A 26,665-nucleotide genomic window follows, 5' to 3' on the forward strand; every position below is an offset into this window, starting at 1 on the left:
CAACTAAAGATTTTTTTCCCATTTCCATCAGAAGGATTTACAATTATGTCTGCTTATGATGGAAAATGTGTTTTTCTATCTGCATATGACACTGTAAATACTACCTGAGCAAATAATTAACCATTTACATTTCATTCCAGTTGGTTCCCATGAAAAGTTTATATATTGCTGAATTTTCGCAACCCTAGTAGATACTCAAAGTGTTTCTCTCCATCACGCCACAGGCAGCTCCATAAAGGAAGGTTTAGGTGAACTGTCTAATCATGACTCTGAAATCAACAGCTGTTCTCTCTTTTATTCCTTTTATTTTCTACTCATGCAACTATTTCTCAGCGTGTAGCAGCGCACCAGGTTTCTCTTATAGCTGAGGGGTAAAGAGTTAAAGTGTGTGCTGTGTTGTAATGTGAAGTGAAACAGGTTGATTCACATTTTATAGAGGCACAAAGTGGAACAGTATGACTGCCATCAAAGTGGGGTTGTCACCATACCGAGACTATGGCCTCGATACGATACCTGCTAAAGTACTATGAAAGCAATAGTGAAGTCAGTGGTTGCGTTAAAAATTCCATCATAATCTGTTATTCTCCGTCATTTTGAGAGTCTATGATTCTAATCTAGTAAACTTTTTGTCAAATTCCTGCTGGCTGTTGTCCATACGAAGTAGATCAGACCAAGCCACTATGGCTTTACTGAATGTGTGAGTCTCTCTTTGTGTGTGTGTGTGTGTGTGTGTGTGTGTGTGTGTGTGTGTGTGTGTGTGTGTGTGTGTGTGTGTGTGTGTGTGTGTGTGTGTGTGTGTGTGTGTGTGTGTGTGTGTGTGTGTCAGCAAGTGGAAGAGCAAACAGCTTTGACCGCAGTAAAAATGTTTTTGAAAGGCTGAATGCCAGCAAATATGTACGGAATTGTGATACCTTTATGGTATCTGTATAATGTGCAACACCGTATCAAAGTAATCTCGTGTGGCTGTATGCAGGCTGTGGGTCAGGTTTTCATTGACTCGTGTGTGTGTATGTGTGAACATAAATTACAGCTGAATTACCAGTTAAACTGGTGTTTAGTGATTTCGTGCAGCGCTTTTAAATACACTTGTGTTTGTGCAGGAAGGAGTTGTTGATGATGCTGGTGTTTGATTTTACGCTGACCACAATGTTGTTCTTTCAAAAGATAGAATAGATAGATATTGATGACCTACATTCCCCTCAGTTGGCCAATCAAATGCAACGTGAACTGCATATTTCCATACAATGCCTTGAGTGATGGCCCCTGCTTAGTCTGCTTGTGTCTTAACTGTGTCTACTTATGCTGCCTTAAAGGTGCCAGAGGAGCCTGAGCAGTGTCCAGCCACATCTGGAACACCTGGATATAGGCTGTATATACGTATATTTGTTGGCCTTTTGTTTCACTTTATTTGTTTCATCATTATACGCACACATGAACACTACTGATGTCACTGACAAACACAGGTCACATCCTGATATACCTCTCAGTTTATCTTCTGTTTTACAATAAATGTCTTATATCTGTTTTCTATATGTCCGTTCCCATTATTGTCACCACTCACGGCCCGGGTTATGATACTTAGTGATCATTGAGGCATAAATGCATAAAATGACATAAATGAAGTGAATTAAATAATGTTCACTAAATCACTGTGCAGTGTTTTGGCCTTAAAACTCAAGGATCGTCATCACCATCACACCAAAACATGCACCACTGCCCGCTCAACTCTTTTACTCCTATTGAAAGTAGTTTTTGTCATTTCATTAGCAAATGGAAGAATTTTCACGACCAGTTCTGACTGAAGAAGAAAACAGCTGCAGTTCTGTTTCTGCTCACCACATTTGAACATACTTGAAAAATGGCCAAGGAAAAGCAGGATGTTACACCAAGACTATATGCAAGCAATGTTACGGAGCATTGCCAACCACCAATGTTACCAGAATGAAAGCATGTCTTTGAGCTCTATACTGCTGTATGTACACCAGAGAGAAAGATTTTCCACACAACTTACTCCACAATGGCCTCTCGGTCTGCGATGTCTCCGAGCACCATGCGCTGGATGATGCTGTTGTGTTCCTCCTCCGACAGGTTCTTGTGGGAGACCAGGGGAGTGTTGTACTTGGTGGCCGGGGACGGGTCGACCCCCTGCAGCCAGGCATGGCTCTCAATCTCCTCCAGGGAGGCCCGTCGCTTGGGGTCCCTCTGAAGCATGCGGTCTATCAGACTGGAGAGGTGAGGAGGCGGGAGCAAAGGGATGGGAAGAGAGGGAGGATAAATGAGAAAGAGAACACAATTAATATTTGTCTGAATGCGAGAGACACAGAAATCCTTTAAAAAAAACATTACACCCTATCATATTGATGCTAATGTGGTGAGGGACATGGTAACAATCAAACCAACGGGATATTCGGTTCTGGTTGAGTCTATTGTTCTTCCAACCCACTTTAGATTAAACCACACCCACTTCCAGCCAGAGGGGAGGTAAGGCTTAGGGAGCACTACACCTAGCACTGCTGCCGGATACCAACCCGCTATCCGGCTCATTTTCTGCACCCAGTTTAGCATGAAATCATGGTGGAATTAGCAAGCTGGCTGTTGCTTAATGAGTAAAACGTAATGCTTCATCCAAATAATTTAAAGTCCACAGAAAGAAAAGAAAAGGCATGTGCTGTGATTTTAATTGTACACTGGTTATGGAAAATAAGTCAAACGAAGTTGTCCGCAAGGCATCCAATCACAAGGTTGTGTTGAGGCAAGGAGAATTAGACAATCAGAGTACAATAAACAAAGTGTTGAGGTTTTTGTCACACGGAAGCAGGCGTGATTTAAATTTTAAAGTGGGTTTAAAAAAAAAAAAAAAAAACTAGACCCATTCTGGTTGATGCTGGCAGTGAGAGCAGATTAGCTGAGTGACTAGAGGAGACATAGTTGCTCCTGGGTCTTGAGGACCCCAGGTGTATGCTTGCGGAGTACCCGTGCTTACTGACTGCCTCCCATGTGCTCGGAGGTCACCACCTGCTCCGCTGTCTGTCTCTTCCGCCTGAGGGAGGAGACCTATCAGGACCACGTTGTCGGAATGATTGATAACTGACTGGTGCGACTCTAGAGCTCTGCTTCTCACTATGTAAACGCTGTCGCACAACTCTTGACCCTAACAGTGCTGAACTGTTCCCTCAGTTTGTCTGATCAGATTTTTTTCGGAGGGCCTGGTGTTGTACATATCTGCAGAGGAGATGAACCATTTTTATGCAGGTAAAATAAAGACTCAAAACTATAAAGTTAATTAACTTAAATTAATGGAATGATATGATTTAGAATTAAGTGGGAGAATGCTACTCCTAAAGCTGCCGTGACAGGATCCATTAGTGATAAGATGCATCACTCCCTTGGGAGTTGTGAAAACCACTCTCAGCTGTAGACCTTTTCAAACTTGACAACATAAGCATCCTAAATCGGCCTCTTCTGTTGAAAATTCTGTTGCAATGTTTGTTAGTGCAGTAGCTGACGGGGGATGTAAACTTGGACTGAAGCCATTTCCCTAGCAACGAAAAGGTGTTACAAAGTGAGGCTTCTTTTACCTCATAAACAAAGATACTCACATAATTAATGTTAATTAGAGTCAGCTGATATGACCTACCCCACGGCTGTCACAATCATGACATTTTGGTTGATGATTAATTGTAATAAAAATAATTAGGATTGAATTGTTTAAATTTTATGTCACTCAGAGGTGTCATTGTTTTTGGCTTTGCAACTACACCTAAATCCGTGTTGTTAATTTCAATGTCAGCTAATGGAAATGGTGCGATTGTTGGCAAAGGAGGTCATCTGATCCTCAAATAGTTTGCTGAAACAATGTTTCGTCTCTCACTCTGCTGCACACAGATGTATTTTAAATAGCTTGTTGATGTGTAGGTCGACATGATGTCACGACAACGCGGTTCAAGACCGTGATTCGTAAAACGCAATGGGGAAACACTAAGCCATTTGTTCCTGCTTAAGCTTCATGACCTTTGTCGATCCTGGGTCGGGAAGCTGACTGACCACCTTCAGTTTACCACTCAGATGGGTCTTGAGGAACAAACTGAAACCTATGCTGTACATTTACTACCACTAGACAACTTTAAACTTTAACTAGAAAAGATGGATGGACGCAACAACTCCAGCATTACTTTTTCCAGAGATCCCTTCCAATACACTGCTGCTTCTATAAGGGAGACTCTCCACTATAAATCAGGAGAGCTGTTATCAGCACCTCTCAGTCATCACGTTGCTTTGGAGAAAGAAAAATATTGGGTCTCTACAGAGCTGAATCAGCAGTAAGATCTGGACAACTAAGCTTATTAACCATGTTTTTGTTCCTGACATTAGAACCTTGCTCCCAGGTATTCTACACTCAACCCAGCTGATGGAAAAGCAACAAATTCACTTTGTTTTTGTTGCCACATTTGTATCATTGGTTTTAAGATCCCTTGATTGTAAAATCTAATGATTATGCTCAATGATCCTGGTCAGCTCCACTTATCCCAGTTATGTAATAGTTGCAACAGGCCTACCTCCTGACAACAACATTTGTCAATCTACTTGGTGAAAGCGTCGCTCTGTGAGAGCTAAAATTGAGAAGCTGCTAGCCTCCACAAATGGAGCACCAGTTAAACGCGCTGTTTGTTGCTGTATTCTCCAAAATACCAGAGTGCGCACAAACAATATATAATGGGAAGAAGCAGGAAGTCAACAAGTGTTTCCAGTAAAACTGACCTTGACCTTCACAATGCCGAGGAGGAATGGTAATTCACTGTTAACACGTATCTCTTATTTATGGACACACTTCAGTGCTTTCATCCAAAGAAGGTGTATTAAATACATCATAATGAAACCAAGGTTAAATATCTTGTAAAGAATCAGATTTTGATGGCAAATTATATACTTAAATGTAGATTCTTTTAGACTTCCTGTTTTTAAAGCATTTATAAACAAATTGACCGTCTCTGAAAATCCTCCGACATTTTAATGGTTCCATTTGTGACAGTTGTGTCTCAAAAGCCCAGAGCAAGCATGAAGTAGACAAAATGCAAACAAATACAGTAAAGAAAGGATCAGATTTTTTGCTTTATTTCAACTGATACCGATCCGTTAGATGTGCCAAGATCCGCCTCATTCTCCCTGGGTGGATACTTTATTTTTGCAGTGAGATAACGTTTCTGCTGAAGTAGGACTTGTTGTTCTAGTGCAATCCAACCCATTATGTCGGTGTGACACACAGTATGTGAGGTAGGAGCAGATGGAGGCATTGGATATATGGAGCGGGCTATAATGTACGGTGACAGACTGTGCGAGGCATTGGCTCTGACAGAGTTGAGGATGTGGAACTACAGCTGGTCAGCTGGGAGCTTAAATTCAACACAAATGACACACAATGAAAGCTGAGATTGCAATTTGATAGGATTAGATGGGATATGGAGTCTAGTGGGAAAACTAATATTAATACAGAAACAAAAAGCATTATGCATTAAGGGGTAAGCCATCTCTATCATCTGCATAATAAGGCAGATAGATAGGCAGATGATGGACTGACAGATGGGAAAAAGAAATGTGTGACAATAAAACAGTGCAAATAACTTGCTTCAAATGGAAAGATTTCACAAGGGAACTTTAAGTGTACAAATCTATTTTGAGTAATACAATATGGACAGTCAAGGCCTCTCCCAACTCATTTGAGCTTTACTGATTTATTGTGTATAGAATGTATTTCTGCTGCAGTGGGATCAGACCATGGGATGGAGGCTGGAGGATAACAGGCTGGGCAGAGTGGTGCTCCGCTGTCTGTCAGTCATGTTGGGGATTAGTCAAAGCAAGCCAGGCTCCCTGAGGACTACAGCCAGCAGCAGCAGTAGCGGAGGGGAGATAGAGACGGAGAGGAGGGCCCCTCTATCTGCGCACTGATGGCAAACACTGCAGTACTACCAAGTTGGTTCATCAATCACACTTACAATGACACAGTATATAGAGATGTACTGTAGAATATGTAAGCATGGACATATATATTGAGACAAATTAAGGATTAATGATGATGATGATTGATGGTTTTTAGTTTATAGATCAGGGTCAATGCTCATCAACTTGAGTTAGGACTAGAAAGCTCATTTGTATCTATAATCTCTGGCTGGATGTTAAAAAGGCACCCTAAAAATAGATATAAAAACAAATATAATAGGCTTAAGATAACATTGCAACACTTAAAATATTGCATAAGATAAAAAAAAATAACCACAAGTGAATCTGCGAGTTATTTAGCCCACATTCTTCTAAAATACTTAAACAATCATTATCGACAATTCCCATGAAAAGACCTAAACCAGATTTATAACTATTATGGTCTGTTTAGCCAGTTTCACATACTATATCTATGCCATCGATTCAAATGTGGTCTAAAATGTATTCAAAAACAGAGAGAAAAAGAGAAAACCTGTTGCGCTGACGCCATGAATAGGAAAAGCTGTGGCGGCTGCTTCCCAACTTGGCTAGCTGGGGTCATTTAATGCTACATTGTGAACAACAAAACCATATTGAAATCAGCAGGAGAGATAACTAACGTCCACTTTTTTTGTTTTTACACACTGGTATTGGATCAGTACTCTGTATCGGATGATACACAAGTTCAGGTATCGGAATCAGGGAGGAAAAAATGGTATTGGAATATTTCTATCAGGGTGCCAATTATCTCACATTGTGCTCCAGTATTATGCTGAAGTCCGACTGAGACTCAATACGCAAATCACAAAATTTCATGGATGCAAACCAAGTCAACTAGGCTATACACTCTTTGTACATACATCACTAAGGCTTATATGGCATACAATAGGGCCACTCACACAACGCAAAAACTCTGGCCTATCTAGCTCGCTAACTGGAAACACATTCACACGCTCCAACCCGACACACAGACCTTGGCTCGGCTTCTAGTTGCCGTCCTGGTATCCAAGAAGAGGGAAGACGATATCCTGCTTTAACCTGGGGTTCTCACGAAAGGCACCTGATCAAATTTGTCCAAAGGGGATCCGTTTAGGTTCACCAACAGGCCTGAAGACTCGCCCAACAGGACTGTCATTTACGGCGGCAAATCCTCTCTCGCACTGACTTCTCATATTTGTGAATAGATGTTTTGCAGTAAATAATAATAATGAAAACTGCTGGAGTAAGATCATTAAACTAATTTTAGCGGCACTTGCTTGTGATAAATAATGATATCATTATTTCGCACACTAATCCCCACCATAGAACACTCATAATTACAGATGTAAAGTCAAGTTTTGTCCTTGTGCAGATTTAATGGCGTCTTTCCAGGATAGCAGGTGGTCTATCATTAAACCCAAGTACTTATATGAAAGAACCTGCTTGATTGGCAAAGGGCACCAAATAATTGACACTCCTGTAAAGTGCAACACACACCTCTGAATCTCTGAATGACAGAACATAAACTTTAGACACACCTGAAGAATGTGTCTGCACACATTACAACACGCTACCTCTTACAAGCAAAAAAGACTGGTCACTGGTGCACAGGCATGGAAAAGGAAGCCCTCTTGAATTCTCAGTATGTGGTACTCTAACTAACACTTTCTGCCCTACAAATAGCTGTCTTGTACCGATCTTCTCTCTCTTTCTCTGTCCCTTGGGACCTATACAGCCACACAGGGCTGCCTGCTCTTATACTTTCTTTCCCTACAAGTTGCACACATTCACACTAGTCTATAATAGTCCACACATTCTTAGACCCATGAGCCAGAGAAAGTGTTAGTGTGTGAAAAGGACATCGAGAGAGAAATTAGCATCAAAACATGCATGGACATTAAATTCTCCGTTTGAACAATGACAATTCTATCCAAACAATGGATACCAGCAGGCAATGAACTACCTAAATCTGTGTCAGTGATGTGTGTGAGACAAATACATAGAAGGGGGCTGAGTGTTTGTGTGCACTCCCTTGTGGTTTGTACAGTGATGACAGGAAATGAAGGAACACCGTGTTCTGTTTGGTAGCAATTGGCTCCAGGAGTCCGCCACGCAGACGTCACGCTGTGACGGAGACAGGAGCTAGAGTACAATTGTCTGTTTCTATGTGTGGATGGGGGGTGACGGTGGCCGTGGCTAGGGAAGGGGTGACGGAGGTGTAAAACAAACATTTTTATATTGAGTCTAATCTCCAGGGATTAAAATCAAGGATGACAAAAACCAAACAAAGCTCGGAAAGAGGAGGGTGTGGGTTTGCAAGTGGGAGCCAGTGAGTAATTATTTAATTGAGGTGCGTAAATTCATTTTTGATGAGTCAACGGGGAGTAGAGAGCAGAAAGACATCCGCTCACATAGAGACGAGCCACGGACAGAAACACACATGTAGAGAACACTGGCATCCAGGGAACAGGAATGTGGACCTCATGGGAATTCTTATTAAGAGGACGAGCACATCAGAAATCAACCCAAGAGGACACTAAAAACTACCCTTGACCTTTATGACGCTGATGTCTAAAACCAAGACTTGTCCCTCTAACCTCATAACTAACAAGGCCTCTGACTCTTTGCTCTCCTTCTGTCAAAGATTTTATATAAGCAGGTAAAATACAAGCGACCATAGTTGAGTCCATGCACTGCTACATCTTGGGATTTTGGCGATGTATCCTCCATAACATGTCTTCCTTTAAACTAGTGGAGAGAAAACATCCAAAATACACATGTAGTTGGTTTTTTTTTTTACTACTTTGTCTATTTGCTTCCGTCTCATTTTTTTTGTAAATTCTCCAGAAGTAAGCATTAGCAAAACCTCCTCTGCATATTTTAACACACATTTTCAGAAAACTTGTTATACAAAAAATAATAGTAAGCCTCAATACATTTCTCTAATGCATGTGTCATGATTTTATAACTTGGTATTGGCTTGCTATAAAAAAAAGTACCAAGTTCCATTGTTTGCAACTATTACAAAGTCTGAAAAGGGGCTTGTTTAAACTAAGGACATACAGACAATGGAGTCTACTGTACTTTTCATCACATCATAGACCTACTTTAAAATAATACCTCTTTCCAGGACAAGTTGCATGAGGGTGGATATTGCCTGATGTATCTGATATTGCGTCAACAGATTTGGATCACCTGGTTCCTCTCTGTGTCACCAATAACTGATCCATCAGCTGGGAGAGGGCAACAGAAAACCTTTAAGGTTTGGACTTTCCCATCATTTTCACATTTGTTTCTTCTTTCATTCTCTCACTGGTGTCAGTGTCCACCTGTACTTTTCACTTCCCTATACAAACCATACCTGTCTTATCTACGAGATACACACAGTGCATCTGTTCATGACCCCCGCTCCGTTCTCTGTGTCTGTCTGCCTTTGTCTCTCATCCTCAGGCCCTAAACATAAGGCAGTGGACAAGGTCCCTCACAACTAGCCACAAAGTCACACTGAGAGCAGACGGTGCAGAAACAACAGGTGTTTCTCCCTTGGCCACGGTGTTGACACTACAACCTCTCTTGATTAAACATATTAGCATTTAAGCAAGGCAATTTATTTTCACTTGTGTCAGCGGCTCTACGTAGTAGTACATTTATTACTAGAACTCCAACATTGACCAGCAAAGACACCGAACACACACACACACACACACACATTATGATTCCCCTTCTTGATAAACCAAAGTAAATCATCAGCATTAGCGGTGCAACACGCATGTTACTCAGCGGGCAGAATGATTAACTGACTTACAGCCGACATTGTGTTGTAATAGAACGCAAGATTCAAATCGCAAAAACCTGTAATTAAAAATACATTTACTAATGCTTCTTAATCTAACCAACCGGAGGGTTGGAAAAACCTGACCCTGTGGGCTTAACGCGCACACACACACTGCACTAGGCCAGGGTCCATCACGAGTCCAGTTCTGTAAGCCCACACCCACAAATCACCCCCCAATTATCTCGTGATTTATTAGAAGTCTCGTGACCTGGTGCAAAAAATCTAACACTATATGATATACAAGCCAATGAGTGTAGATGAAGAAAACTACTGCCAATCCCAAGTGAAAATGATCAAGTCCAGGTTTAAGTGCAATCTACATGTTTCCGTATTATATTGTTTGTTTTAAGATGCCCACACTTAATTTGTCTTTTTGTCATTTCACCTTCTCTCTCATTTATGAAATCCAACCCAAGTATCTGGAAATGGTTGATTCCTGGGTCTTGTCCTTCTTTTTCTCTATTTGACAACTTTAAGAGACCAAGGTGAAGCCACACAAATACTGCACTTTAGTAAGATGAAGCACTGCAGCATCAGCAGAGGCTGGTTGGAAACCCCAAACCTGTGCCATTTGTGGATTACTCACCCATGAGTGACGTGGCAAAAAAGCTCTGGACACAGCATGGAACAAATAGCTCTTCTGCTCTGAAGCCAAAACCCGTCAGATTGATCACTGCTTCAGCTTAGCACTTCAATCTAGTCGCGTCTCTCCATGGACTCAGAGGAGATAAGCATTTATTTCCTGTGTCTAAGAATACTCCGATGTGCAGCACATGAGAGTGTGGATATAGCACTGGCCTTCACAACACTGGCTCTGAAGCCATTGCTCATGCCCATGAAATCCACTCATTACAGCATTGCGTCAGTACAAAAGAAAATATATGGACGTTGAACTGAAATAACAGTAGCTTGTCTTATCTTTAAAAAATGTGTCTAATCTGTTCCACTTTTATACACAGGATGTGTGCTACTGTCGTTTTCAAGCAATCCTGCAACAGGACTTCTGAGCTACTAAATAAAAAACAAGGTATAAATAAAAGGTAAAGAGTGGATACCCAAAGAGTCTGGTCTCTGATTAAGTTCTGTGTGGAGAGCAGATTATTTCTCGATTAATTCTGGCCAAATGTTGTTGGAATTTATACCGCTTCAAAGAATTCCCACCGTGCATCTGGAGAGAATGAATTAGTACAAAATTAGGAGCTTACAAACCCACATGGCGAATTGAGGGACTGCTAATTTATCAACCCAACTGCCTCACTCACTTTGAGCGTGGAACATGTGGTTTTGGTGTGTAGCTGGACTGTGCTGCTCTGCAGCTGGGCTGCTCCAACTGCTTGAAGGCTTTTAAGTCTCTGCCAGCTACTGGAGCAAATTGGTCCGCAGGGCTTCGGAAAACAAGTGAGCTACTACCGTGTGCCAGTGACTGGGTCTAGCTCCACAGGTGGGCTTATCAAATGCTTATTAAATGCTGTAGTGACAGTCAGGAGAGTCATGCTACCAAACTAGAAATTAAAGAGTCGAAATTTGGTTTCTACCCTAACTGAGATCTAACATTTTTGAAATGCTGATGCTCTAAAAGCTACACAGTATATATATATATATATAGGTGTTTCAATGTGGTTAAACATACTGTATTATTACTGAAACCATGGACTAAAGAGTGGATGTAGTTACCGTGACGTTACCCGTTGGTTTGTGGACTAGGATTTGGAAGCCTCGAGTTCGGCATTTTTGGCTGTCGCCATCTTGTGTATTTGCAATCAGAAGTGACATGAGAGGGTGGAGCTAAGTACAACCAAAACAATTAATAAGACATTTTTGAGCGACCAAAATGTTACAATCCCATAAAGGGTTAACATTTTAAGATGGACACAGAGACAACTCACAGACCATACAACTCTGTGGTAGTGGTCTCTCAATCACAAATTAGCCCCGTCCTAAATCATACTCTGCTTTATGGTTTATTTGACTCTAAATGGACCATAATTTACTAAATGAACATCATGCTGTATTGAAGAACACTTGAAACTAGAGATTGAGACCATAAACTCATGTTTACAATGTTTACTGAGGTAATAAATCAAGAGAGAATTAGGGTCATTTTCTCATAGACTTCTATGCAACCAGAAGTCGCCCCCTGATGGAGAGTAGAGAGAATGCAAGTTTAAGACAATTCAGCAATGGCTTCACCTTTCAGAGTATTTATATGTTATTATTTGGTGTGAACTGATTCAGTGATGTCATAAAACAATGCCTGAGAGAAGGTTGCTAATGGAAACATTATTACAGTACAGTGCTAATATAAAATATTTCTCCTGCTGTTTCTTTTTTTTTTGGATGTGAAACACTGAATGTTGACTAAAACATGGCGAGTCATGGTTTCCATTCACCTATAGGACATGGGGTTATCATGAGACTCAACAAACCTTGAGAAGATTGGCCCATATGGTAGTTGAGCTTTACTACACAGTGAAATGATTGTGTTGTAACATGTAGTATATAAGACGTGTCTTACAGACAGCCATAGCTCAATGTGAGCTAACCAGACTGTGACCAGGTGTGCAAGCTTCAGTAACTGCAGCATGGTTACAGGTCAAGAGGCCATGTCAGCTTAATGTGATTTGCTGTCCTGTATAGGCCTGACATAGAGAGATTTATTTCCAATGGTGTCCATCAGAAACAGTGTGTGTGTATGTGTGTGTGTGTGTGTGTGTGTGTGTGTGTGTGTGTGTGTGTGTGTGTGTGTGTGTGTGTGTGTGCGTGCGTGTGTGTGTGTGTGTGTCACTCACTCTTTGCAGGCGCTGGAGACGTGGGCCGGCACAGTGTATTTACAGTCCATGATCATGGTGAGAGTCTCACTGTCGTTGGCTTCCTGGAAGGGCGGCTGGCCACATACCAACATGAACAGGATTACACCGAGACTCCAGATATCTGAGGCAGAGGGAAAGAAAAACAGAAGCGCAATCTCAATCAATGTGTACTGCCAGGTTATTGTTTTTTTTGTTTTGTTTTTTCCAGCATTTAAATTAAACTGTATACACATATTACAAAAACTCTGGATGGATAGAATACTACGTTTTTTCTTTATAAAATGAAACACTGTCAACATAATTTCAACATTATCACTTAAAGATTTACATTAAGAAAAGTGAAAGCTATAAACGCGACACAAGGGCTTGCTGCTAGAAATATCTCAAGTCAGACACACTCACATTATTGTACTGTTGTAATATTATATTTTGTGACATATAGTAATTAAAGCCCAATTCAAGCACACCCTGTGGAATCTTCAAAAGGAGCCACGAACATTTCAATGTTCTCAAAAAGGCAACTGGAAAAGATGAGGTTGAGATGAAATACACGTCTGAATCTGTACAGTCTAAATGGAGCTTTGTTCTAAAGGAGCGTTTAGTCATGTGGGAAGAAATCTCCATTAACAGATTATGGATTCATGTGTACAATCGGTAGGCAAAGGGACAATATTTTGGTACTGGAAGGGCTTTGGTGTCTGATCGTAGCCCGAGAATCAGGTTCGAGCAGGCTTTGGTTGAATGCAGGTAAACAGTCTGGAACAGTCTGTCCGTCCCAGAATGGAACGGACAGACAACCTGTCTCTATCCCATTGTTTGGTAAAAAATAGTCTTTTTTTTGGCCCAATGGAATAATGTGATGAACCAGGAAGTTATAATTCCATGGTTTGGTCATTATGTAAAAATTTGCTTCAAAGCCTGGCGATTGGTCAGATCAATACCGATGGTTCCCTAGATTTTGTGTGAATATTGATGACTGTACCCGCTTATTCTTTGGGCTGTGGATTTTATAATCTGTTCAAATATGAACCACAAAGCAACGACCAATGCTACAGAGAAGTTTATGCTTACGAACAGCTAGTCCTGCTGTGCTAACGTCACTTGAGTGGGAAGGACGTCTCATTCATACAAATATGTTTTTCCTCTATACCTCCTTCTTTCTTAGGAAAAGAGTGACTCCTATGGAAAAGACACCACTGAATGGAAACGAGGAGACAATTAAGGGGAAGTGGCATGTGCTCAGAGTCCGGTGCACCGCAGGGAACGAGGGAAGTGTTGAGAGTCCTGCAAGTAAATGTCAGTTATTTCCCGTTTTTCTCTCTCCCGTGGCATTTTAACCAATCCCATGCCCTCACAACTGTCTCATCACAGCTGGAACAAAAGAAGGGGCCGCAAGCACATTAGGTCCATTTCATCAAAACCCAAAACTAAGCTCTCAGCCGTAACGTTGTCACGCTAACGTGTGCGTGTGCCAACAGTGTAATGAATGTCAAATCAATTCCCCATGTGCGTATGTGGGCTCATTCAAGCTAGTTGCACCCTGAGAAAGCAAACTGTCAACATGCAGAAGCACTGGGCCTTACATACTTTATGCAATCAGAGACACATCATGCACACACACACACACACACACACACACACCAGTGTGAACAGTCCTAACAGAACTGAAAGCAGGATAAGATAAGATAAGATAAGATAAGATAATCCTTTATTAGTCCCGCTGCGGGAAATTTGCAGCAGGAGGGTGAGAGAGAGCCTCCGGCATGCATCTAGGACGGCCAACACCTTCCTGTCACTACTTATAGTATGCAGTGTCTTCCACACACACACACAGATATTTGAGTTCATTGAACACATATTCAGGCACTACTTCTACACAAACAGCCTGGGTATAAGTATAAGTACTTGCATGAATCTGTGAATTCATTTCCCCTTGTTCAGCAGTGAGGCAGAGCCAAATCATTCTGGCTGGGAGGAAATAAAAAAAAAAAAGACATCAGCAGCAGCTTCAGTCAAATATTGGCAGCGCTGAGGTAATTACCATGATGAGGATTTTTAAGTAACTTTCCAATTAAGCTCAAACGCTCAGATGCCCTCAACGCTTAACGGTGTTGGCAGAAATGGAGACCTGATGATGCACGAGAAAAAAAGCCACACACTTTACTTTTTGTTGTGGCCGGAATGCACCATCAAGACTCGTCACGCAGATTGTAACATGCTTCTAGCCACAGGCTTGGCTATCTGAGGCGTTCTTAATTGTTTGGTCCTAACTTTAGACCCCCACTTTGCTGGGTTAGAGTTAGAGTCAGCGTTGCAGGCCTTGGCCTCAGGCTGAGCAGTACTTTGTTTAATTAAACTGAGCGAGTGATCACTCAAGAGAGCTAAGGCAGAATGAGCTGGACTCAAGCTCACGGTGCTTTTAAGAGCACTGGTTTGGATTTTAAAACCGTCCATCCAAAATTAAATCTCAAGGCACACCTGTGCTCTACCAGCACGGTAGACCGCTCTATGGAGCTGTCCTCCATCCTTTCTGTCACAGCCACCAGGGTCAAGGTCTCTCTAGGAGAGGACTTGGCCCTGAGGCATGTTTATTCCATTTACCCATGTTCATGCAGCAGCGGTAAAATAACGAGACGGTATAAACTCTGGACACAGCGTGCATAAGGAAGCAGCTTTGGGCGACGGTGGTCTAGCTTGTCCTGTGTGAGCAGAGTCCCCTCGAGCAGAACACAGGCTGTAGAGCGGTTTAGAGCATAATTCCTGTTCTCTGTCCGACTTCCAGATGGCATTTTGTTCTGAGAGTTGGCAAAAGTGAAAAGGCATTAGAGACGGTTAGCCTGTGCTTAAGCTGGACAAATGGGGGTGTTTCAGGGACAACAGAGGCAGTTGATGATTTTGTCTAAATACATCAGCAGGGTCACTGTGTCCATAAACCCGTTCATAAAAAGCCAGTGCAATGGTTTGATTCAAGCAAAGTTTTTTCTAGGAGCACACTGTCACGCCAGCAATATTTCTTTGAAACCTACGACAGCTCATCTCCAGCCTGTACCGATGTCTCTTCACCCGTTGCAATATGAACACACCCGGGTACAGAGGTTGAATAACATAAAGTAATACAAAGGTTAGCTCAGCATGATCATCTCACTGCTCAGTGAAACAATTGAGTCTTTACTAAGCCCCACCCCGCGTTGCTACTCTACCTTACAATGGAGCCCACACGGTCATTAACTACATGCCCTGAGGAAGAATCAACATTTCCTTCGTAGCATCTTAACACGCATCGTTTACGGCTGAAAGACAAACATCAAAATCAAGCAGATATCTTAGAGTGCAAACAGGGATGGGGGAGTGTAATAAAACTTCAGACCACAGAAGTTCATCTGTAAACTACAAAAGTGAAGACACACAACGCCCTTCTCTCGTGTCTCCTCCACAAACGTGAGTTGAGTCTCGTAACACAACCTTGTTTGAGGGAGAGAAAGGAGGTCGCAATGCAATGGCAAGTTTGGCGAAACCACTTTGAGACAGGTCAGGGGTTTGCCTCCTGCTGCATTCTTGGAAAAAAGCCTCAGTGGAGATAACATGGAACAAGGAACTCACAAAGCTACAATAAAACAAACGTAGCGAGGACACAAAATATATATATATATATATAGATATAGAACAACAATTCTCAAAGAAGTTTATAAAGCTACAGTCTGATTCATCTGTATTCCAGATGTGATGATTGATTCTCCCAGCATGTCAAGCAATCAATTTGTTTTGCGCGACCATCAGAAAACGTATATTTATTCTGTGAACATTCAGAGCTGACAGCACCAAAATTTAATTATCGCTTTATTTCCACGGGGCTCTCTGTCCCATTACCCTGACAGTGTGCAGACATGGCAACCTTGGCCTGAAACCCATGCAGTGGAATGCTGTGAAAGTGCTAAGCGTCTGATTTGAGGGACGGGTTGATGGGTTAAGAAATAAACCGTCCTTCACAGCCAGTTAAAGCTGTTTGGGAGAGTGCTTTGAACATTTGCTTTAAGAGCATGTTTAATCAAGCAAAAAGGTGGATTTTCTCACATTATTTTTTGTTGCTTGGCTGCTTAAGATAGATTTCCCTGCCTCTTAATATTCCAACTTAAGCCTGGATCTCCAATTAAGTACGACTATAAAAGGTCATGAATTGTTTAAAATAAGTGTTTAAAAAATGAGTACACTTCTATTCCCCCCTCTCAGCTGCCTACTTTGTACCTTTGTTATGTTACAGAGCACTACATGCCTGGCTGTCTGGCTTTGCCGGAAACACCAGTGAGGGCAGCATAAAATAAATCCATACCTAAACAGGATCTGGGTCACAGCAGAACAATTTGATGTGCCACTGTGCCCTTTTGACGCCCAAAACATATATATTTGAAACCATTGCTCCAAGCCAGAGCTGAATCACAAACCTTAAACCTATTCAGGTGAATTGACTTAGCAAGCACGTCAACTTTAGCAACTGAACCCAACCTGCTTAGCAATTTAACATCACTCAACCGTTAATAAGGCAAACCGTCCATAAATTAAGGTGGAACTGGCAAATGCTTGAAAGCTGACTCATATTCACTTATGAGTAGCCGACTTATTTTCATAACAATTAACTAATAGATTGCTTAGCAGATCGTTCCAGCTCTACAGAGTGTCAGAGAACTATAAACTGTGAAAGAAAATATTTAGTTTGGAACAGATTTTTATGGTGTTACAAAGTTGTCATTAAAGCCTTTCCTGTAACACAGCAACATCTGGGTTTATCAAAGAGATATTTAATAGAGACTCCATACATACTGTCTTAACAACAGTCACACAGCTGACGACCCCATTGAGGAAACAGCAGAGATAACCACAGACTAAATACAGCTATAATACTCCTACATCTTCATTGTAGACTGTGTGTGTATCATTCACTATATTGTGACTTTTTAGTGAGTTTAAACTTGTAAACACAGTTAGGCAACACAAATAAAGTAATAATAAAATGTTTTTTCTAGGTCTTTCTTGTGTATTGGCACACTCATAACTCAAAAAAGTGTGTTCCCACACAGACGTGAGCAGTTCTGGCCAAAATAGAAAACAAGTGTAAACAGGAAGAAGGCAGCAGATAATGCCACACAGCTCCCAAAGCTGTGTGGGGGCTCACACAGAAGAACAGCCAAAGGGATCAAAACCAAAATGAATTTAAAGTAAAGAAGCCAGTTTTATAGTTTAAACCCCGCAGAGGAAATGGCTCTGGGAAGCTAAAAACTAACCAGCAAAGTCAAGCCATCTGATTGGTTCCTAACATAGACTTTGTAAAACCTGGACGTAGTCTCTGTGACCTCAACAGTAGGTTTCTAAAGAGCAGTTGTGAAGTTCAAACTGGTTGGCGCTTGATTCATAGATGTGATTTTTTTAAAAACACATACCAATGGCATGAAGTCAAATTTCTTTGCACTTTCAGTATCGCTCTGCATCTGAGAAAATGTATGTGGAGGCAGCCACCCCAAGAGGGCCTATTTTATTGTTAACATTATTACTTATTAATTAAAAACAATTTAATTGGAATGTGTCCATAACTTTCATCTTGCCATACTTGATGACCGTTGTAAAAAAAAGAACATCCATCAGTTCAGGTAGATAGTTTTCAAAGTATCTCCATATGAAATGTTCAGCTGTACGATAAGAAGACATGCATAAGGAGCACACACCTGTGGTCCTAGTAATGGACAGCAGTTCTAGAGGCTGTCACCAACACACACAGAGCTGCCATCCTGAAGAGCTCTCTCACACACACAAACACACAAACACACACACATACACACTCATCACATCAACATGAATGGTAGTGTCACTGGCAGGCGGATAAGAGTGGAGAGAGCACTCTGGGTGACAGCTGTTAGATCCGCTGTCACAGACAGACCTGCTGCGGCTTCACATGCAGGACTCGCTCCATGTGCAAATTCTCAAGATGAATTAATCAATTATATCTGTGTTTCTATCAACACGCTGCTCCATGGCAAGCTTTAGGCCCCTTCAGTTCTAGAACTGGCATCCAGTACTTCTTGGTGGTGGTGTCTGATAGGTCTGCAACCAAGATCACTTTCCTTATCAATTTATCTGAAGACTGTTTTTCTTTTTTTATTAATCGCTTACCCATATTGTTGTCGAACCGAGAATTCCACAAAACCCAAGTTGACGTAAGATTTCTTGCTTTGTCTGAGAACCAGTTTAAAACCTTGTGCCAAACACGAATATTCAAATATATAGTAATGAAATATTAGTTCTTTGGTTACATAATACATTTTTGGTATTCTGAGATATATATCTATATATTAGTTGTTTTAACCACTCAGGATGACAGATATGCATAAAACACACCTGACTTTTGGGAAACCTCACTGAAAATGCATCTAATTCAATAAAACAATCCCTAAAAATAAATGCCTTTAAGGCCGTCGGGACATGTTGCTGTTGTAGGCTTTTTGTATTTGATTTACTTTTCATATTGTCAAGTGGGGTTCAGTAGGTTTGCTTGAAATCCACCATTTTTGGACTTGAACCCGGACCGGCAAAACTGGAAATTGACCAAAGTCATAAGACTTGGTCTAATACAAGGTTTGTGTTTGAAAGTGATTTTTTTTTTTTTCTCACCGCTTCTGATTGACAGAAGGTCTGAACCTCATCTTGGTCTGCAGCTCCAAAGACTTTGTTAGTGGCCGCCTGTTCTCAGTCTGGAGAGCCATTACTGCACTTTGCTTTCCTCTGCTGGCTTGTCTGAGGCTTCATCAAGCACAGCTCTGCTTATAAAAGGGGGAGTTATGGGGGGAGCGCTCAGTGTGTACTTTAAAATACCACAGTTGTCTGACACTTTTGAGCCATTATAGTCTGATGTTTGAGCAGAGTTGAGGAAACCAAATAAGGGATTAAACTTTCCAAGTGATCAGATTGTTGAAATTGAAGTTGTTCTTGTGTTGACAATGACATAAAACATTTTATAAGTATCAAACAAGATGTAGAGTTCAGGATCTCCACTACTTGCAACAAATACCCAAGAAAACAGGAGAGGAATTCAGGCAACAGCAGTCAGGTCCTTGGAAAAGATTAAAAAAAATGTAACACTGCCATGATACTAGTTTCATGAAGCCTCCTCCTGTTCTCCGCTTATACATCCTCCTGACGGGTCTCAATGTGCTAATTCCGCTTTAGGCCGTAGCAAATTGTAAAAAATGGTAACACACACACACATGCAAATACAGCTAGAAAATATTCTGGGATTGTCATCGTGTGACATTAGCCTTGAAACCTGGGGGCACTGCACAATATACTCGCTATACATCTGAATTTCAAAGAAAAGCATAGTGATTCTTCAGCCTATATCCTGCTCTGAGCTCCCATTCAGCATTTTTGAATCACTTTTTATTTTCATTGAACAACTCTCTTTCTTTCTTTCTTTCTTTCTTTCTTTCTTTCTTTCTTTCTTTCTTTCTTTCTTTCTTTCTTTCTTTCAACCCTCTTCTTTTGTGCCGTTAGCCAACTGTGGCATTCAAAGTGAATGGTAGTGAACGGACCAAAACAATCATTTGGACATCTCAAAGACTGCTACGGACACTGGAGGTCTTTAAAAGAAAGCTGATAGAGACCGAGCAGACCGAACCCTGGACATTCAAGAGTGCAGGAACAAATAGTTTAGTTAATATGCCATTATTTTCTCCCTTAATTGTCTGGACAATAAAATGTCACAACTGTCCAGAGCCCCTCCATCCATCAATTAGCTTTAACTGCTTATCCTGGTCAGGGCTGCGGGGGGGGGGGGGCTGGAGCCTATCCCAGCTGACATTGGGCGAAGGTACACCCTTGACAGGTCGCCAGATTATCACGCTCACATCCACACCTACAGGCAATTTAGAGTCATCAATCAATCCTAGACCTAAGCTGCATGTCTTTGGACCCGGCCTGGCTAGCCCGGTAATTGAACCCGGGCCCCTCTTGCTGTGAGGCAACAGTGTAAACCACCCCACCACTGTGCCGCCCATGAGCCATGAGCCATCAGACATCAGACAGCATACATAAAAAAAACAAGGCAATATGCAGTATACTTAACAACTAAACAAAAATGGTATAAATACATGTAAAGCGGGGCAATTTGGGGTTGAGGGGTATCCAAAGTGCAAGTACTAGTAGTTTTAGAGATTTCCTTCGTAAGGATGGAACTAGATGGCATTTGACATGTGGTGCTCAAAGCGCCAACAAAAAAAAAAACATTCGTATTACCAGAAATTATGGTTACTCAAGATATACCACGATGAGAAGTTTGAGACCAGGCCTCCTTTTTCAGAACAGTCGAGCCAAAACCAAGCACCGCCCAACGCCTGGAGCCAACTCTCTCATTTTACAGCTAAACGGTTCACTAAAATATGTTTCTGAAAACATTTAAAATCAAGAAATAGGCAGTGCAGTAACATAAACTTCATCCATGTTTGGATCCCATTTTGACTGTTTGATCGGAGTTCTCGAGCCGCCGAACAGTGATTGACAGCTGCGTTACAGACTCCTCAGCTCTGATTGGTTGTTTGCCTTCGGGCTCGGTGGAATCTTGTAAATGCCATTAGGAGGCAAAAAGAGGCAGATGAACAGTTCCAACAAACATGACAAAAAGTTAATTTGACTACATTTATTAAAAGGTAGCTTAAAGTACTGCTTACATGTTACTGCATCAATAATGACAATCTAATAATATAAAAAACAAAAGACTGACGGGACATTCTGCAAGGGGGCTAGAATGTGTGCAACTAATATTCTGGCAAAACATCCAATAGTTGAGGTATTTCATAGACCAAAATGTTTTTTTAGCATGACTAAAAATAAAAATAAAAACACAATTTGGATACAAGCCCTATCTCGGTTAGCTTTCTCATAGCAGAAAACTAGGGCAAACCATTATGAAAACGATTCCAAGCAGAGTGATCATCCATCATTTCTCCTTGGCACATCTAATTAAGCAAACAGCATATAATTACTCATGCGTATGTCCTTGAGTCCTGTCTAACAGCAGGAAACCAACACTATTCTGGGGTGTGTGAGAGCTTGTACGTCCCATGCTGGCATACTGGCATTTACTGTTACAAAAAACGTCTGACAAAAAGGTTTGATACGCTCGATTTTAATTCTAGGAGTATTTAGTTAGGAAATAGATGATTTATAGTTTATGCTCCTGCTGCAGTTTCCCATAACCATCAGTGCCAACTGCTCTTATGAACATGTTTAACTTCGTCCTGGACACAGGAGTGTCCTGCTGCGTATCTGCACAAGCACGGCTTAAACCTCAAGGGATTACTACTTCTCAGGTAGCATTTATCTTTTCATTTTTGCGGTCAATTTATTTTTGTGTTTAACATTGTCTCCTGCACGTAGAGCTCAGCAGTAAATCAGCGTTAAAATTTGACTTTAAATTGGGTAATGATGGTACGGGAAAGCGGCCGCTTCTCTGAGCTACTGCAGTTAATAAACTCTACACTAGAGTTTTCCTCAAACAGAAAACACTGTCCTCTGTTAAGTTTCTCTAAAGTCTGAGGCAAATAAAACAGTAGCAAAACTAAACTGTTCTAGCATCTCAAACCAAGGCACACAACTGAGTGCGTTGCGACTTGCATAAGGCAGCAGCAGCAGCCCTGAAACAATTGCCCAAAAGAAATAACATTAGTGGAATAAGTTTCTCGTAGAATTCCACGTGAGAGTAGGCGAGCCTAAATGAAACGCGGGAAATGGAAGACCTCACTGCTGGTTCCCGGTCAACCACATCAACGTCAGAAAAAGGAGGTGTGTTAGGTGCTGTGTTGGACGAGGAAGGAGTGTCAAGAGTTGCGTCACTGTTTTAGGGGATTTGAATGGAAACACATCCAACATGCTAAAGCACATTTGCTGTTCTCTGGCCAAGAAACACTTCCCTGCTACGAGTGCCCGACGGAGAGGGTTTTAAGAGTGTGTTTTTTCAAGAAGCATCTGTATTTAAAAAAAAAAAAAACGTGAAGTTCATTTAAATTAAGGTTTGCCCTTTTTGTTTATCCCATCAGGGGAGTTCATGTTTGATTGCTTTTGTTTGTCATTTTTACCGTTATAAATAAAAACAAAGCTTACTTGAATAATTCATTTGTCTTTTGTTGGCCTTGTTTGTTTATAAGAATGAAAAAAAAGCCCAAGTTTCGACCTGAGCCAGAGACAGAGAAGGGGTGGGGAGTTGAGGCAGAGACCCCCAGGGACCATCGGCGACCTGCCTCACACCTGGCTCACTCGCAGAAGCGTTCGCTACCATAGCAACGCTCCCTGTCTCAATTTGAAGACAGAAACGTGTCGGGCCCCTCTGGCAAAACAATACCATGGCAGCTCTGCACATCAATATTTGTCTATAATCTTTCTGTCAAGTCAAGCGTGTAGGTCTGCAATTATATTTCACATTTACATTTTAAGGGCAATGTTCTCGCGTCATTTACAAACAGGGAATTCAGATTCTTTTTTTAACTATCTATCGTCCTGTCATCCTGCACCGTCATCCTCCCATCCTTCACACCAGCTAGCTCGCTTCTTCCTAAATCTTCAACCTGAATTCTCAATACACACGCAAACTTATACATGTGTGATATCATGAGCATCCTCCCCTCCTCTGTATTACTGTGGCATTGTGATGCTTTAATTAGCGACCGTGGGGTTTGTCTCCTGGCGTCTTATCCTCTCCTACTCTGCATTCAGGCGATTCGCTCTGATAAACTAGCAAGCAGCTTGAAGTGACAGCAGCCACAAAGGGCCAATAAACGGGACCGTGTTGGAGGAACTGGACCAGATCAACACTGAGAAACACTAGAATTATTCAAAGGATTGTGCATTTTAAAATGGTATTACAGAGTTGACAAAACTATTTCAGCTAAAGGTTCATTTAGCTTGAAAAGCTAACAGTCCTCTTAATTCAGTCAAAAATCAACGCACCATTCACTCAACGCACCATTAACTATTCTCTATGAGATAGAAACTCATTATTTTACTTAGAGAATGGCTGGGCAATTTTTCCCCAAAATTAAATCCTTTAAGAAAATGGATTTTATTTTTATTTTTTTAAGCAAAAAGACCAAATGATGATTCAAATGTGTATTTTTAAAGGGCCTGTCTGTGCAAAACAGTTTTAATCACAAGAAAGAAACCGCATTTCTTGCAAAAATTTCCACAGTTTTGCTGGCTTTATCAGACAACACAGAGAATAACAACATACCACTCATAGTGGTACGACTGCTCACTTATCAACCAATCGGACTCAGTCTGATCTTGGTGTGGTTTGTTCCGGATGAAGACTCTGATTCTCTCTTGCCCTAAAACCTCCCCCGCTCTCCTTTTCTCAGCTGAATTAGTTGCCTACAAGTCCCAACCAGGCACAACCTGTCTAAATATTTTAAGGAGGGGATGAACTTTAAGGCTAGTCAATACAGCAGTCATCAAAATAAGCAGACGTTCATCTTTTGGCAACAACAGGATCCGGGTAAACTAGCCGTCCTCTAAGTTAACCTCCTCATGTCTGCTCTCCTCCCGGCTGTAGTCTCCTCGTGGCCCGGTGCAGGGAACCCAGCGCTGCCACTGACCACCAGTTCGCTATTCTGCTCACTTTAAGTAGCCAGTGTAACGCTAGCATGAAAAGATGGTGGAATTAGCGAGCTAATGTTAGCTTGCTAACTAACTTAAAGCTACATCCAAACACGAGTGTCACAATTAGGTAGGCATTGTCAATCTTAACAACAGCGTTTGATTGTGTTTCATCAAAGTACAGTCATATGTTTTAGTTCACATCTTAAAAAACACGTTTAAGTGTGCATTTCATTTTTCATATTTTTTTAACCACTCAGGAATTGATGAACAATGATGAAAAATGCCTCCTAAATGCCCATTTAAGACACCAAATTCTTGAGGAACAAACAATAAAAAAATCAATGCGGTCATTTGGTATCAAAAGCTTTTGAGATTTCTGCAAGAATTGCATTTTTCAGCGGTTGGATGACGAGCACGTCTGTTTGGGAAACTGCTCAGAAACCCCTGTATTGTCCATAATACTTGTAAAAGACTTAAAAGTCAGCCGATGGATGACAAACATGTCTGTATATCAACCAGTCAGTCAGTCAGCACGCCAAACAGCCAGCTCAGCCCAGTGGCCTGTGATGATGCAGAGTGATGGGCCTCGTCGCACACAGCAGCACCACGGATCACTGAGAGGAATAATTACACTTAATCACCTGTGTTTGCCTGCTTGCTCGCTCTCTCGCTGTCTTTTGTCTACAGTGGAGTGATACTGGGATAATAGTTAATCCAGCAGCTCTGTCTTTAGTTAGAACCAAGGCCTTTCTTCAGCTACTGTCCTTTATCTCTCTCTTTTCAAAAGGGGACACACGTCACAAAGTCCTGATTGAGTCTGTGATCAAGAAAAGAACTAATAGAATGTCGCTGTGATAAAATATTACGCCCCACTTCCGTGTCAACTGGCAGCGGAAAGAATGTGAACGCATCCGACTGATTCACCGTTTGGCTGGCCGTCTAGGATGTGAACTTTTGGATAAGTCAGCCAGAAGAGTGCCTGTCCCACTCGGTGGCTCAGTGTGTGTATTAATAGCAGACGGAGCAGAGATAAACCTGCGCCGTTGTCAGGGAAGTGGAAGGGGAGGGAGTACAGGAAACGGCAAGCCACAATGAGAAACATGTTGCACCGAGGTTGAAAACAGATGCTGCTGCAGAGTACCACAGCATGCTCGGTGTGACATATCAAATCAGGTTTGCTGTTCATCTTAAGCTAGTGGATCTGGGAGGGGTAGAGGCAGCATCAAATTCAGACTGATTTACAAAGTACCTGTGACAGATTATACCTCAGCAACAGTAACTTGGCTGACTGGCTGACAACCTGCAGCTATTGGCAGCAGCAGATCCTCCGTGTGCTTTTAAGAGTTTGGTCTACAACAAAGTAGATTCCATGACTTGAGACATGGGCCAGGGGCTTGGTGTTATGTGGCGTTTGTCAGTACCTGTGCCAATATGACACTTGAGTGGTGGTTAGAAAGAAAACTAGAAGACTTTGTATTGCTTATTTTGATGAGTATAACCCCGGGTATTTTTCTGGTGGTGCCATCCGGATCATGTGCACAAACGTGCATGTGTACCGTGGTGGCAAGGCCTATGTTGAGACTGAGAACATGACCACAAATGCATATATATACAAAATAAATTAAAAATAATATATATTTTTTAATCATTAATAAAATATCAGGATTTGATAGAAATAGTAATAGTAATCCACCCTCTCGCTTTTACAAGACACTTATTAATAAAAACAGATTATCCATTTATTTTCTTTTACAATTTATCTTGTTTAATTAACTTCCTGATTCATATTATTTACGTTTTTCAGTAGTATTTGTAGCAGTCATGTTCTCAGATATAGGCTATTGTAAAGAACTAATATCATAGTTTACAGAAGTCTGCTTTAAACTTTTGTGCTGGATAAAAATGTATTAAAAAGTTGATTTAAAAAAATGTCTGTACATTTCATCGTTGTAGACAGACGCACACTGGCGTTGTAGTTCAGGCACACATGTAGATGGGCACGGAGCGGCTTTCACAAGCACAGACTGCCGTTTCCAACAGTTGGCTGGCAAAGATGTTACCAGCAGAAACACTGTCACACCCGCTGTGCTGCAGTCCAGCCGGTCCACTAACTTACAAATCCTGCTATGGTGAAGCATGACCCCGCCCTACTGGGCCTCTGATTGGCTAGTAGTCGTTAGGCGTGAGATTGGTTGGGGTTAGGGTGAGAATTAGCCAATCAGAAGCCGAGAAGGACGGGTCATGCCTTCCCCACAAAACATAGTTGCCAGTCAAGCCAAAGACAGACAAGGTCATTCTTCTTTGGTAGTTTTGGAAGCACTTTCCTGGTTATACAGCCCCAACTCAATGACCTGATGCCACAATTGCAGTCACAAATAACAGAAATCAACCAAGTCCATGTTTCTTAAAGAAATTGTGTTTTCCATGAAGACACCGG

General features: G+C 41.5%; 1 protein-coding gene across 1 annotated transcript in view; it reads right to left on the minus strand.

Moving 5' to 3' along the window:
- The window catches only part of snrka (SNF related kinase a), a 48,171-nt gene that overhangs the window by 9,069 nt on the left and 12,437 nt on the right, over window positions 1-26,665 (minus strand). Inside the window, 2 exon segments of the mRNA XM_054621693.1 lie at window positions 2,012-2,224; window positions 12,577-12,718. Of these exon segments, the coding sequence (XP_054477668.1) occupies window positions 2,012-2,224; window positions 12,577-12,718 (355 nt within the window).

The sequence above is a fragment of the Anoplopoma fimbria genome, chromosome 20 (assembly GCF_027596085.1).
Source record: "Anoplopoma fimbria isolate UVic2021 breed Golden Eagle Sablefish chromosome 20, Afim_UVic_2022, whole genome shotgun sequence".
Taxonomy (NCBI): domain Eukaryota; kingdom Metazoa; phylum Chordata; class Actinopteri; order Perciformes; family Anoplopomatidae; genus Anoplopoma; species Anoplopoma fimbria.